Source organism: Musa acuminata, unplaced genomic scaffold (assembly GCF_036884655.1).
Source record: "Musa acuminata AAA Group cultivar baxijiao unplaced genomic scaffold, Cavendish_Baxijiao_AAA HiC_scaffold_185, whole genome shotgun sequence".
Lineage (NCBI taxonomy): Eukaryota > Viridiplantae > Streptophyta > Magnoliopsida > Zingiberales > Musaceae > Musa > Musa acuminata.
Genome location: NW_027020458.1, coordinates 24,546 through 38,396, shown reverse-complemented (window position 1 = coordinate 38,396; position 13,851 = coordinate 24,546). Strand labels below are relative to the sequence as shown.

At 39.7% G+C, this 13,851-nt stretch overlaps 3 protein-coding genes and 1 non-coding gene across 7 annotated transcripts; 2 read left to right on the top strand and 2 right to left on the bottom strand.

Annotated features, from left to right (window-relative positions):
- Positions 1-34: 34 nt before the first annotated feature.
- On the bottom strand, positions 35-4,543 carry LOC135656628 (B3 domain-containing protein Os07g0679700-like). 4 transcript variants are annotated; one of them, XM_065175860.1, is made up of 8 exons: positions 4,444-4,543; positions 4,174-4,349; positions 3,894-4,072; positions 2,375-2,456; positions 2,178-2,279; positions 1,309-2,018; positions 1,078-1,174; positions 36-358 (listed from the first exon to the last, which is right to left on the bottom strand). In XM_065175860.1, exons 3-8 carry the CDS (start codon positions 4,007-4,009, stop codon positions 176-178), a joined length of 1,290 nt encoding a protein of 429 aa, XP_065031932.1. In that variant the 5' UTR covers positions 4,010-4,072; positions 4,174-4,349; positions 4,444-4,543; the 3' UTR covers positions 36-175. The 4 variants fall into 4 exon arrangements, with proteins under 4 accessions (XP_065031934.1, XP_065031932.1, XP_065031931.1 ...); XM_065175862.1 differs by lacking the exon at positions 4,444-4,543 and having other exon boundaries at positions 35-358; positions 1,309-1,847; positions 4,174-4,400; XM_065175859.1 differs by lacking the exon at positions 4,444-4,543 and having other exon boundaries at positions 4,174-4,400.
- Positions 4,544-6,692: 2,149 nt separating this feature from the next.
- Positions 6,693-10,254, top strand: LOC135656629 (transcription elongation factor TFIIS-like). Its single transcript, XM_065175863.1, has 2 exons — positions 6,693-7,045; positions 8,985-10,254. The coding sequence occupies exons 1-2, from the start codon at positions 6,890-6,892 to the stop codon at positions 10,005-10,007; spliced, it is 1,179 nt and encodes a 392-aa protein (XP_065031935.1). The 5' UTR covers positions 6,693-6,889; the 3' UTR covers positions 10,008-10,254.
- A 631-nt stretch (positions 10,255-10,885) lies between these two features.
- On the bottom strand, positions 10,886-13,423 carry LOC135656631 (uncharacterized). The gene is made up of 2 exons (XM_065175865.1): positions 13,286-13,423; positions 10,886-12,533 (listed from the first exon to the last, which is right to left on the bottom strand). Exon 2 carries the CDS (start codon positions 12,317-12,319, stop codon positions 11,066-11,068), a length of 1,254 nt encoding a protein of 417 aa, XP_065031937.1. The 5' UTR covers positions 12,320-12,533; positions 13,286-13,423; the 3' UTR covers positions 10,886-11,065.
- Positions 13,424-13,532: 109 nt separating this feature from the next.
- On the top strand, positions 13,533-13,606 carry TRNAI-AAU (transfer RNA isoleucine (anticodon AAU)). Its single transcript has one exon. It is a non-coding gene; the product is annotated as a tRNA-Ile (tRNA).
- The last annotated feature ends 245 nt before the right edge of the window (positions 13,607-13,851 follow it).

Genomic DNA, 13,851 nt, shown 5'->3' with positions numbered 1-13,851 from the left:
ATGATCCTTGAGCAAGGATTGATTCCTGTCTTCGCACAAGAAAAAAATAAGTATGCTTCGTCCAAGGATGACTTGGGATAGATATCTTTCTCAAAATTTAGCTTGGAAACATAGTGAAATGGTGTCTATAGCCTTCACATATGCTGAGCAATATTTTGAAGGAGATGCATGAAATCTAATTACCTGTATCACCAGCTTGCAGCTGAAGAGACTGTATGCAAGGAGTAACACCTTCTAAGACATACATTCTACTGTTGTTATTTGGCCAAAATCTAAACTGAAAATGCCATTCTTTGCCCTTCGTATCTTGAATTGTTAATGGAACACCTTCCGGTTGAGAAATATGAGGAAAATATGCCTTTAAGAAACACCAAGGAAGCAAACCTCAAAAGGTTAAAAAGAAATAGAGTTATCTAACAAATACAAATAGCAAGTAGGTAACAGTTAACAATTCCGTTGGATCCCCAGATGTCTAAAAGATAGCATATTATACAAAAAAAGAAATAGACAAACAAAAGTGCACCCTACTTAGAGATACAATTTGGCTACCAATTACCCAGTTAGCATTTATGATACAAGGCTCATCTTATCTCAGAATGTCTAGGCCAGAAGCAGGGTGGGAAATGGGTCCTTAGAAAATAAAATATGCAGCTCCCCAGATATCTAAAAGTTTCATAATATTTGATGTTTGAAATTCTAGGGCTATCAGATCCATTTAACGAAACGTGAACAGTCATAAAAATTTAATAAACCTAGGTAGTGGTGGATGTTAAATCTTAATGTCTTCAATTACATATCTATATAGTCAAGAGAACAAACTAATCACAAAAGTGACTAAAATTCCATATGCCGCCAGAAATATCTGGGTAATCAAGGAGGTAAGTAACATTCTAGATGACAAGACCTGGTAAACGTGGCGAGTCTGATATAAAGCAATGCTTAGTATGACATGTTCAAAGAACTAATTTGAGTCATTTCTCCATCTGAGGTTATCCAAGACCACTTTGTTATCTAATTAGGCAAATGGATTAAAGAGCAACACTTGTTGAAATTGAATCAAACAAATTTGATTATTACCTCTGCACAAGCTTTTGGAAGAACTAAACGGCCAATACGACCTGCATCACTAGCACTCAGAACCTTCTCAAATAGCGGCACTATGGTGGAATTTGAACTTTCATGGACAGAAGAATTAAGGAAAAAACAGAGAATATTAAGGATACATAAAGAAACTGTCAATATGAATTAATGATAACAAATCACAAAGAGCAGCCAATCCACATGCTACTGCACTTAATTTTTGGATACTCTCCAGATATTTGTTGTAGTTCTTGGTCTGTAATTCTTGGCCAATAACGTGGAAGTAATTGATTACGGCCCTCGGCAGGTGGCCTTGCAACTCGCATATATGGAAGTGCACTCCTAGATGCATCTGAAAAAGCTCGATTACTTGTCTTTGGAGGCTTTGCAAGAAAACGAGCCCTTGGCAACTGTTGAAAGAAAGACAACGATTTTCTTTCATCCTTTCCTTCAGCTACTGAACAAGCCATAGGGAGCGCAAGAAGTGGCCTTTCTGCACTAGAACATGATTCCATGTTGCTGCCTTGGTTTGTATTTCCCAAGCTCATACTAAGACAAGCCTGGGCTAGTGACTCACTTATAGACTTATCTATCACAAAATCCTTCTCATCTAGTTGGGATATTTGGGAAGACACTACTGGACCTTGATATCTGTTTGAGAAACTTGCAATTCCTATGTCAGGAGACTGTTGCTCCCACTTGATATGCCCAAACGATCTGATTTCACTCTCACTCTGCTCTACATCCACATTGCTCATACCCTTTCCCTTAACAAAAGCACCAACATCAATTTTACTATCAGCAGTAGTGGTGGACATTTCGCAGGCACGACTAACTACTGCTGTATCAGTATCATTTTCTTTTGAACATCTAGTTGAGAGAGCAAAGACCGCTTGATGGTGTTGAGACAAAAAATTTTGAACTACTTCACTTGGCATCTGAAAGGAGAAATTTAGTACACAGTACAGATGATGTTACAAGAAGTTAAGCAAAGATCATGTACTGCATTGCAAAAATATGTTAGAAATAAGTGAAGACTAATATCTCAATTGCAGCATATATTCTGCATGCAGCTTATATTAGATATACGATCTTACAAAAGGTGCTTCAGGGTTCTTCATGCAGCCAATGCACTGAACTCCTCCAATATCAAGTAGATCAAAGGAAGATTTTGAAGCAATGCATCCACAATGTAAGCGCTGCAAGTAACATTTTTTGCAACATCTATCATACATAAATAGTTGATAAGAAGAACTCATGGAAATATATGCCCAAGCTTACAAATCCACATTACCTTGCCACAAGAAGAACACTCCCTCCACCCAGACTCTTTCTGGTGAAAAATGTCACAGAAAGCTAATTGCTCATATGCCAACCTGATTTAAGTATAGTACATCACAATATTATAGTAACAGCATAAATTCAACATTCATATTGCCAAAAGAGTCTGTCAGAAAGTAGCTGGATTAACAAAAACCACACAGTTACAATATTGCAAAGAAAAGGGCTATGGCTTCCAAAATTCAGATGTCAACTTGACTACACATCAAAGACAAAAGATCAACAGCCTAAAAATTGATTTACTTCAAATTTAAAAAAAAATTCTAGAACATTGGTCTCATATGTCCGTCTAGTTTTTTTTCCGAAGAATCACCGGGTTGTCTAAACTTGCAAGTTTGTGATAACATACTCTCTTTGAGTATCAATGACATAAAAGTACCATTTCAAGCAGTAGTACATAATAACCTCCTAGCGCAACATTCCTCGAAAAATTATGTATACAATGACCATGTTCAATGACAGAGAAAGATTATTAACCTTTAGTCTTTTAGGTGTATGTCAGCAACCTTACTTTAGTAGTGATTTTAGTTATCTTAGAATTAGATTTCCAAACACATGATCAGTGAAATGTGGTATGTACTCTTATAGTGAGTCTACCAAACTTCCACGATGGTAACAAGAACTTAGGCCTAACTTCTTAAAATTCAAATATCTGCAAACAAATATTCAAATACAATCATTAACCTGATATCACTCCTTGAAACATTGTCTAATGTCATCAAGATGACAAAGACATGTTCCTACAGCGTGTCCATGTTGCTGTCTGTATTGCAGCAGATAATCAACTCTAAATCTGTAATTTAATAGGCCAGAAATGTTGGTATATGCAAACTTATATCGTACTAAGTTTGAATAAGTCTATAAAAAGAGAATTTAACACAAATTATTGCATGCTAACTTTGCAGCAACACCCACACCATAATTTCCACTCAACAAAGCACGTGTTACACACTTCACATCAAAAACATACACTCAAAAAGTATTCAAAGACCTACATGAAAACACCATCTCACAAAAATTCTTAATAATCTTACTAGAGATATGTTTTATAAACGACTAAACAGAATGTACCTGATTTTATTCATTTAAACTCGGTCAAGTTAAACCAAAAAAAGGCAAAAATCAAAACTCCAAACATCCAAGGGCAAATTTCCATTTGAAAACAAGTATAAAAGCTGAAATTATTTAATTCCTAAAAAACTGAAATTAACAAAATTCTAAGCAGCCCAAACTGACAAATACATACTGGCATGACATGACTCAGTAAAAATACCACCAGGAAGAAAAATTACAGAAGAAATCGGATTATAGATAGCAAAATCGCAGAACAAAAGCCTCAATCCTGACTCCGAATGCCAGACCAAACCAATTATAGAACAACCTCCGACTGGTACTTCAGAAGCCCAATTATCAAAATAACTTATGGACCCAATATCAAATTCACATAAGCATGAAAGCTGAGACTTTAATACCCGCACTTGACGCATAGCATAGCAAAACCACCCGATCTTAGTCCCCACCCCCTCCTCCACTCTCCCCCTGGCTCCGTCACCCCGCACGCAGCGTTCATACACCTCCTCGTCGCCATCTGTAATTCCTCCCAATCTCACACCCCCGCCCCCCCGGCAAGATCAAATCGCAGTCCTCCTCACTAAAACCACATCCAGAAAATTCGAAACCGTCATACTTCAAGCAGAAGGCTAAAAGAAATTCATGCCCCCGCTTGCAAGTCAAGGTACACGGGCAAGATACCTCCTTTTGCTTCCCTTGGCGATCACTTCCGCCGCCTCGAAAGAAACCCATATCCTCTCGCGCGAACTCGATGGCGGCGAAGGCGGCGGCGAAGGAGGGTTCAAGAGAAGTGGTAGGAGGAGTTTTCATGCAGAGGTGATGATATCTTCTCCGTCAAAGGAGAGAAGAAAAAGGACCTGCAAACAGTAAAGAAGTCGAGAGAGAGGGAGAGCCAATAAAGGAAGCAAATAAATAAAAAAGAAGGGGGAAAGCCGATGCAACAATTAATACCAGCGCACGCACGAACTCTTCACGACGGGTCTCGCAACGGTCCTGATGACCGAATATGATCGAATCCCGCCCGTCCGATCGGAGAGAGCGCGTAGGACCTCCGGTGAACCCGAGCTGCGTGGCACGCGTCAGTTTCATCATGGGGTGACCGCACCGCCGGGGTCGATCTCAGCCGTGCAAGCGGCGGGGCCCAGCCAGGGAATGGCGTAGTGGCGGTTGGTCCGCCAGCGCATTGGACGGTCCCCGTGATCGGCCCCGGCGGTGGACGGTCATGATTCGGTGCGTTGACCCAACGGGGGAGGATATTTATCGGCTGCACGAACGCGAGAGGGGATTGGCTGCGGGTGTTATTTTACGAGGAGATCGCGGTCGTCAAACACAGTATCACGGCCGTCGATTGGAGGTGATGGATCATGCCCATTCAATATATTATCTTACCATGAATCCGGCTATCACATCAATCGAATTGCACGAGATATAAAGTTTGGAAAGGGGTGGGGATGGTGATGTGATGGTAGTTGGGGACTTGGGATTTGCGGTGGGTTGCAAGTAACGTGCCGGTGCTGCTGAAATGGACGAGATGGGCAGTGGGGGCATTTGATGGACGGCTATGATCGTACCAGCCACTTTATGTTCCATAATAAGAACGTAATATTTACGTGGCAACGGGTCATCCTCTCCGATCTCTCTTGTACATATATAAATGCAGCAGGCCTCCGGTGTGAAGTGAAGGAACCATATCAACCGGTCCTCTCTGGTACGCATCTCTCGGAAGAATCCGAGAGGCTACTTCACATGCTGATGAGAGTTGCTGCTGTTGATGGAGGAAGCCACAAAGATGATGCTGACTCTGTCATCAGAACCATGCTGATTGCTGAGACATCAAATGGTACGGATGACAATGCCATTCCACCTTGCTGGAGTTCAGCGGTAACTATCATCCCACGCCCACCTGCCGAGAAGGAGATGAAGAAGAAGAAGGCCGTGTTGAGGTCGTGAAAAGGAGCATCCAACAGACCATGAACGAACGCTTCATGCTTGCGAGGTGACTGCGTGGATTTCTCTTTCAAGTCTTCTGCACCGAGATTGCCAGTTCGTATCACATAGTGCAAAGCAAGGAAGCCGAGCAACGCATATCCAGGAGACGAACTCCGTGAACTGACTTCAACCAGTCCTACAACCAAACACAAGTAGCTGGACGATTCAGCTGTCAACGCAGGAAAGTAATGGCTTGCTTTTGTGCCCTCTCCTGATGGGAAAATCACAATGGAACAAACTCTGAAAGCAATTCTAGTTCCCACCACGAGGACCACCTGATGCAGGAGGGCCACCCCACCCTTGACATAGAAGAATACTGTACGCACTGGCTATTTATTCCAAGCTGTGGACTACAAAATCTTTCTTTCTTGTCCTTCATGGAGCTTCAGGCAGAAACAGCAGCACTAAACAATGACTTGTAAGTTCAGAATGGCTGCAATGCAGTCTGCTTCCACTTTTTGTACAGAAGCATCTGTTCCACTTTTGGCCATCAGCAAACACCGCAATCCCTTCGAGTGGGATTAGTATTCGATGTCTCCTGTGGTAAGAACAAGAGACATTAGATTACTAATGAAGTTTGATTCCGAGATTTCAATGAGTTGTTGCAAGTCCAGTAGCCAGCCTTCATCATAAAAAGTTCTTGAGGAATCGAGATTTGTCGAACAGTTTAGTGATTTAAAAGAGAGATGCATGCAATGTTTTGTTTTTATGATATGAATGTGAATTAAAGATGTAATGCTATTATGTTAACATCAAGTGAGGTAGATTGACATTAATGGTGTATATCCAAGTTTCCGAATGTTGTAAACATATAAAGAATATATATATTAATACATACGCTGAACTTAAATTTGGAGGAGCAAAATAGGAATCTAGCAATTCTGGATGCAATTTTGCTATTAACTTAATACAAATGGCAAGCAAAATTTGATGATAGAAAATGATGATGATGCAGCTGCTGGTGGGGCTCAAACCAATTTGGATCCTCCACGGATCGTGTTCTTCTGGATCCGTTATCAAATATCGATACGGATCCATAAGCGGATCGAATTCAGGATCCGACCCAGTAACGCTTGGTCGGGTCAGCCCTGTTCCGGCGTTTGCCACTATAACCCTATATCTCATATATATATATATATATATATATATATATATATATATATATATATATAATACATATTTTGAAACGCAAACAGTGTACGCTCCACGCTGAGAGACCAATGAGCGAGTACCTTACCGGCGGCGAGAAATCCAAAGCTCCCCCGTCGCAGCACTCTTATGGTTTAGGGTTTATGTGGTCTATCTACCTGTCTCGGCATTTTCTTTGCATTTCGAAGTCTTTTTTGTTTTGATTTCCATCCGATTGCCTCCCCAATTTTTCGGTTTATGAGTTTTGATACCAAACCTAATGGAGACGGAACTCTTGGAGACGTTCGAGGCCGCGAAGAAAGCCGCGGAGGCGGCGGAGGATGGCCGGGGGTCGTCGGAGGTGGATCGGTGCGTCGATGCGCTCCGGCGGTTGAAGAAGATGCCGGTCACCACGAAGGATCTGGTGGCTACCCAGGTTTTGCCTCCCCTACATTTTATGTTGAGAGAAGTATTCGATCGGATATCTGTAGTTGCGGTTGTTTTCTCGGAGAAAGATTTGTTCTTTGTATATTTCTTAACCTATTTTGACATTGTTGCTGTTGGAGATGTGTGGCTTTTCATTTGAAGCATTAACTAGGTTTAAGGGGAAGAGTATTTCCGTGACATGTGAAGCTGGTGCAAATCCAAATGGGGAGTTTTGAACTTTATGGAACGGTTTTTTTATGACGTTTTTCTCTTTTACCTTTGTTCTCACGATATCTTTACTTTCAGAAGTACTGATTCCTGAAATATTGATGATTGGAAGAGATTAATTAAAAACGCATTCTTTTTAATAATTCGAAGGTAGTGAGTCGCACTTGATCTAGGAAGCTTATGGAAAAAATATTTAGTCTTCATCCCTCATGATCAGATTGAGATTCTTGAACTTGTTATTTATAGTCACATAACCAGTCTCTGCTATGGTGGAGACTCATAGAGCTGCCTATATACATTCTAGGAATTGCATCAGATAGCATTTGTATAACGTATTTGCCCTATGTGAGACACGCTTATTCACAGTCTGGTGTAAATTATACTAAATTGTCTAGACTTTTTACTGCTTTTGGTTTGAAAGGAGATATTTTACCTTTTCTGACAGTCCTTGCTACTCCTATTTGCTGAAATTTTCCAAGTTCTGATTTTCTTCACATTATTTCCTAAAATAATGAGGAATTTGTTTGTTATATAAAAGCAAGGGAAGAAAGAGACACTGATAGCAGTGTTATTCACAGATTGGATGCGACTTTGTTGGATGTTAATGTGTGGAAATGTCAAGAGGAATGGGCTATTGTGTGACTGGTTAAATAACAACAATATATCCTAAGTTTTTGCGTTAGCTACTTATATTTGTGTGTATGTGTGCATATGTATATATATGTATATACATATATGCATACATACATATATACATATACATATACATATACATATACATAGACATATACATATACATATACATATATACATATATACATATATACATATACATATACATATACATATATACATATATATATATATATGGATTTCTATGTGTATGATGATTTGGTAAATTGTTCACTAAGTATCAACGGAAAAGAAGCTCCTATATTCCTACCATTGGAAGCCTCAAAAGCACCATCCTGAAAAGTGGGATGCCAAAAACTGTGGAGTTTAGGTTTCCAATCATGTAATTTCCTTCAATACAAACTTCTTAGTATCCATCATCATTTTATTGTTGGGGAATCTAAAACAGACCCTTGTCATTCATCCTCAATCTTTGCTGTTGGATGCTCATTCTTAGTTGTCTCCACATAAAAGGTGAGGTAGATTATTTTAATCGCCAAGCAGGCTTTATTGATTCTGGTGGAAAATTCACTTTATTCCTAATTTTTCATTGGCCAAGAATTGACATTGAAACTAGAAAGTTGACCTAGGTGGATATGCGGTCAACTTCATGTCGTTCTCTATACCAATAACTATACTGATTTGAAAAGGCTTGGATGATGATGGCAATTGAAATCGACAGCAGGGACGGATCTTTGGTGTTAATTTATATTTGGTGATAACATGAATTCTATTATTTTCTTGTGAATGGTGTTCATTGCTGTGAGCACTGGAAAGGAAGAAACTTCAGTTTGTTTGCTTTGTTTGCTCTATCATTTGGCTTTGAGCAGATGTTTCCATGGTTGATCATCTTGTGGAATTGTCATTTTTTTTTACTAATCATCATTGCCTACTCCTTGTAGTGCATGCTTCATCTTTCAACCTTTTAACTAACTTGATTTGGATAACGACTACATACGTTTAGGACTTTTTAACTACCTTGATTTTTTTTCCTGTCTGCATGCTTGTATTCTCAGTTTATTTTATCTTTCATTATTGTCATATTTCAGGTTGGCAAACGACTTCGCTTTCTAACAAAGCATTCCCAGGATAAGATTCGGACAGTGGCAACTGATCTGCTGCAGTTTTGGAAGAATGTGGTTATTCAGGAAACATCTAAAGATAATAAAAAACTTGACACCCCACAGGAAAGAATTCTTTTGAAGGCTGAAAGGAAGACTGAGCAAGCAGTGAAAATCAAGTCTCAGAAAATATCAAAAGCTGGATCCTTAGAGGGCAACGTTGTGTCAAAACCTAAAAGTGTTGAGGTTGAGAAGTTAAACTTTGACCAGGAAATACCGCATGGAAAAGTGTCCAGAACTGAATCTGTAAGAATAGAGAAGACGGCCAATTCCAGCAAATTTGAGAAAATAAATGGAGGAGAAAAACAGAATCTTGAAGGGGTTTCCAAGGACGAAAATCTGGAAATTTTTTCTAGAAAACCACCATCAACTGTCACTGCCTCATTGAAGCTGGCATCAATCGTGAAATGTAACAATCCTGTGCGAGATAGACTTCGGGAACTTCTTGCAGAAGCCTTTTCAAGAGTTTCAAAGGAAACAGCTGAGAGCGAAACAGAAGAAGTGAGAAACATCCAGGATGAAGTTGATGCATGTGACCCAATTCGTATAGCTGTTGCCTTGGAATCTGTTTTGTTCAAGAAATTAGGCACCTCAATTGGTGCTCAAAAACATAAATACAGATCCATAATGTTCAATTTGAAGGACAACAATAACAAAGACTTCCGGAGAAGAGTTCTCCTTGGGCATGTGAAGCCTGAAGAAATAGTTAATATGACGGCTGAAGATATGGCCAGTGATGAGAGGAAACGTGCAAATAAGCAGATAAAGGAGAAGGCCTTATTTGAATGTGAAAGAGGAGCAGCTCCTAAGGCAACAACTGACCAGTTCAAATGTGGACGATGTGGCCAAAGGAAGACCACATACTATCAGATGCAAACTCGTTCAGCTGATGAGCCAATGACAACCTTTGTAACATGTGTCAACTGCAATAACCACTGGAAGTTCTGTTGATTGCTGTCCTAAACTCCTTTCTTTATCGGTATGATTGGGTGACTTGAGCTCATGATGGTTATTTATGTTGTCTGATTATCTTGTTGTCCCAAACTCGTGGGATTTAAGAGCTGCTGAACAATTGATACTTTCTTTTTATGCTAGGCTGGTTGCATGTATTTTATATATTTGATGTAAGATGCTATGTTGTAATCTCAGGCACGTAGTATGATTTTTTTCAGTAGATAAATTCATGCTTGTGGTATCAGGGCCCTTTGCCGCTTGATGTGTGACATTATCAGTGCTAATACTAGAACTAGAAATTTTTTGACCTCTATGTTTTCTGCAAATAAATTATCGATGTGCAAGTAGCTCACACCAGCTGCAAATTTATGTTCATTCTCAAGGATTGTGATCTTTTATATGGTCCAGGCAAGACTTGAATTAGTTAAGCTACAAAATGTATCTGTTATCTGTTTCTTTTCGAAGTTGATGCAAGATGTGGTCTTTCGGGATTAACAATGTGTGAATATTTTTTTTTTTCCATTCTTTGGCATCATGTATAGTCAGATGTTGGTTCCCTCATCCACTTTGCCATTAGAAAATAGAAACTTGTTGCTGGGTTGTCAGATCTTGATCTACTCACTTTATTTATGTGTGTTATGGTCCATAGTTGTTGAAAGGATTGAGTGGCTGTGTTTCTTTTCTCTCTTGGCTCTCTTTTTACATACAAAGAGAAATATATTTCTCTCATTGTTCTTCCTATAATCTTTCAAATCCTAAACATGATGTGGCTTATTTATCCTCAATATAATTTTTTTGATGTGGTCACATATTTTATTTCTTGATGCAGTGACATATAGTTCTTCAAATTCTAAACTTCCATGGCAAAAATGAAGTAAGACAACAAATATTATACGTCTTAACTTGAAGAATTTAATAATCATACAGCAAAAAGCATGAGTTGAAACATATCCAACTTGAGTAATTCATGCATAGGAAATGAATGCAGTTATTTATGTACAGGCCACTCTGTAGAATTCTTCTGTGCTTTTACCCTAATGGAAGACATCGATGTGTCAAGAGTCGATGAAGCCTGAGATGTCACCCCAAATAGCCTCCAATTGCTCATCTGAGTTTTTCCTTCCGGTTTTCAGGATCCTCAGCTTCATGATCTTCAGCAATCCATGCAGCGGAGGTTTTCTGGTTCTCGATCGCCCTGCTGACTCGTCTCCCTCAATGGCTGTCTCCTCGATTCCATCTCCAACGTACGCTTCATCTTCCTCAGGACTACTGCGGTGTGGTGTGCTCGGTTCAGTTGCTTCAAGTTCTTCATCCATATCATCGCTGTGCCGGTATAAGAACTCAGTAGCCGAACCGTAGCCCATAAGCTGATGAAGCTGCAAAAATGGCGGAAGCTTATCGTTCCTTTCGACATCCGTGGAGTAGCTGATGCCAAGAGAGAGTCCATTCTCATCTGAGCAAGAAAGTGAGTCCCAGCGAGAGCTACCATTCGATGGTGAATTCGATATCTCCTGTCCGAGAGTAGCATCTGCACTTGTCTCCGCCTCGCTTGTTGGTTGCTCTTCCTCGATCGGCACGAAAGGGACCCCGCGATTTCGAGTTCTGAAGGAAAACATGAGCAGTTTTGAGCAAGCACCGCACTGCAGCTTGCACAATCTTCTCCTTGCGATGTAGAAATCCAAGGGGAGCAGCAGCAACTGCAAGCAATTGTAGCAGACGACAAAGGGAGCTCCACCTAAAACAGGACGACAATGTCGCTTCATCCGCCGCCTGCTCCCTGCTTCTTCATGCTCGATCCGAGCTTTGGTTGTGGGCTTCACAGATGTTCGGTGGCACTCTCCATGACGGCAATGCAAGCAAGCGACATGGGGTGATCTTGGAAGATGGTTTGTGAACCGGTGTGGTCGAGGAACATTCTTTGCTTTAGGAGGAAGCTTCTCTTCTGTGAGGTGAAATCGTCCCTGGCGTTCCTCAGATCTGTCGAACATCTCGCTGATTTCCTCTCTCAACTCATCAGCCTTCTTCAGTATCTCCATTCGAATGTGCTCGAGCGTGTCGAGCCCATCTGATGGACTGCCATTTTGATCATCGTACGAACTGCTGTGGAACTCTGCATCACTCGAGAGAGACGACTTCACAGGCTCATCGTTTTCTGCTTCCAACCAGCTCTGCACCGAATGGAAGTCTTGAGAGTCAAGACACCTATCTCGCATTACATGCCTTTCGTTTACTGCACACAACTCGTTTTGAAGCCGTTCATGTGCAGTCATCTTCTTCGTCCGTTCTTCTTTATGCGTATCAGTGTCCATCGAAGCTTGAGACTTCGAGACAACTCCATATGTTTATGAGGCGTGAAAACACTGCAACCATCATTGCCAGAAGAGACACTGCCATCATAGGGAGTAGAATCTGTGGTATTGACATCTCCACCGTGGTAATCCTCGGAAGTTTCTCTTCGATGCAATCTTCTTCATGCTCCAATTCACCTCCTTTCTGGCAACAATCACTTGGAATCACTGCATCCTGCACTTCATCTCGATCCGTAGAAAGAGGAGACAATACATTGTGAAGGGAAAAATTAGCATTCCATAAATCAAAGATGAACACTAATAGTAATGAATGATGAATTCATAACATCAAAAAGAATTATCTCTGATATACACTTCAACTTTTATAGAACTCGAGTAGAAGATCAAAATAGAAACTTATAGAAATAAGAAAAGTATAATCATTACATAATAACATCTCTTTCATATAAATCACTATCACCTTTTTCCTGTAAATAAGACATGGCTTCAAATTACATTTGCTTTTTACTATTTACTTTTCCATTTGCCTTTTTTTTTTCTCATGTTGAGTAATTAAGAAAACCAAACTGTAAGCATCGAAGATGTCATATGACTACTTATGAAATCTGCAAATACACTCTAAAACCTGTAAATAATTCAAGTGATAGCGAGGCATCGAAGTGGAAAAGAGAAAGGACAACAATCATCCAGATTTTTTATTCTTTCCTGTTCTCTTAACTTCGCCAATCAATCAAGAACACAGCAATCTTAGTTTTATGGCAAGATCATGGGTTCGAAAGATCCAAATAAGTCTTTAGGCTGGAACACATAAACTCCCACCAATTGAGCTAATAAGAAGGATGAGAAGCAAAGAGAGAATCATACAAACGCAGCAAGAATCGATGTATTCGGTACTCAACCAACAAAATCCAAGTGATCAATTCAGCCAAACAGAGACGTAGTGATGGAGGAAGATAAAGAAGAGACCTTTGAGATCAGCGGTTCTTTGAAACCCCTCTTCGTCGTCGTCGTCGTCGTCTACTTTAAGATGACCTCAGAAGAAGGGAAGAAAGAAACAGGAGAACGAAGAGGTGCGGAGAGGAGAAAGGCTTCTCGAGCGCACTGTAGTCGGTAGTATCTATGACCACGCAACCGCGACGGTCAATTCTAGTATGTTTGTAATTTCAAAATAGAATATTATTTATTTATAATATTATATAACAATGAATATATCGGCCTATTAGCTCAGTTGGTTAGAGCGTCGTGCTAATAACGCGAAGGTCGCAGGTTCGAGACCTGCATGGGCCATTCGATATTAATATGTTTTTAATAAATATACTTTAAAAGTATAATTATTTTATATATGAATAAGATTTTATATTTTTAGGTAATTATGTTTAGACTCTGAATTGATTGATGTTATATGATTTGTATAAAAATATGATTGTAACTATATTGATTAAAAATATTTTTACAAATATATTAAATATATATATATGTTATTTTACATATAAGGTTGATTAGTTTAGCCAGGATATGATAATTATCATATA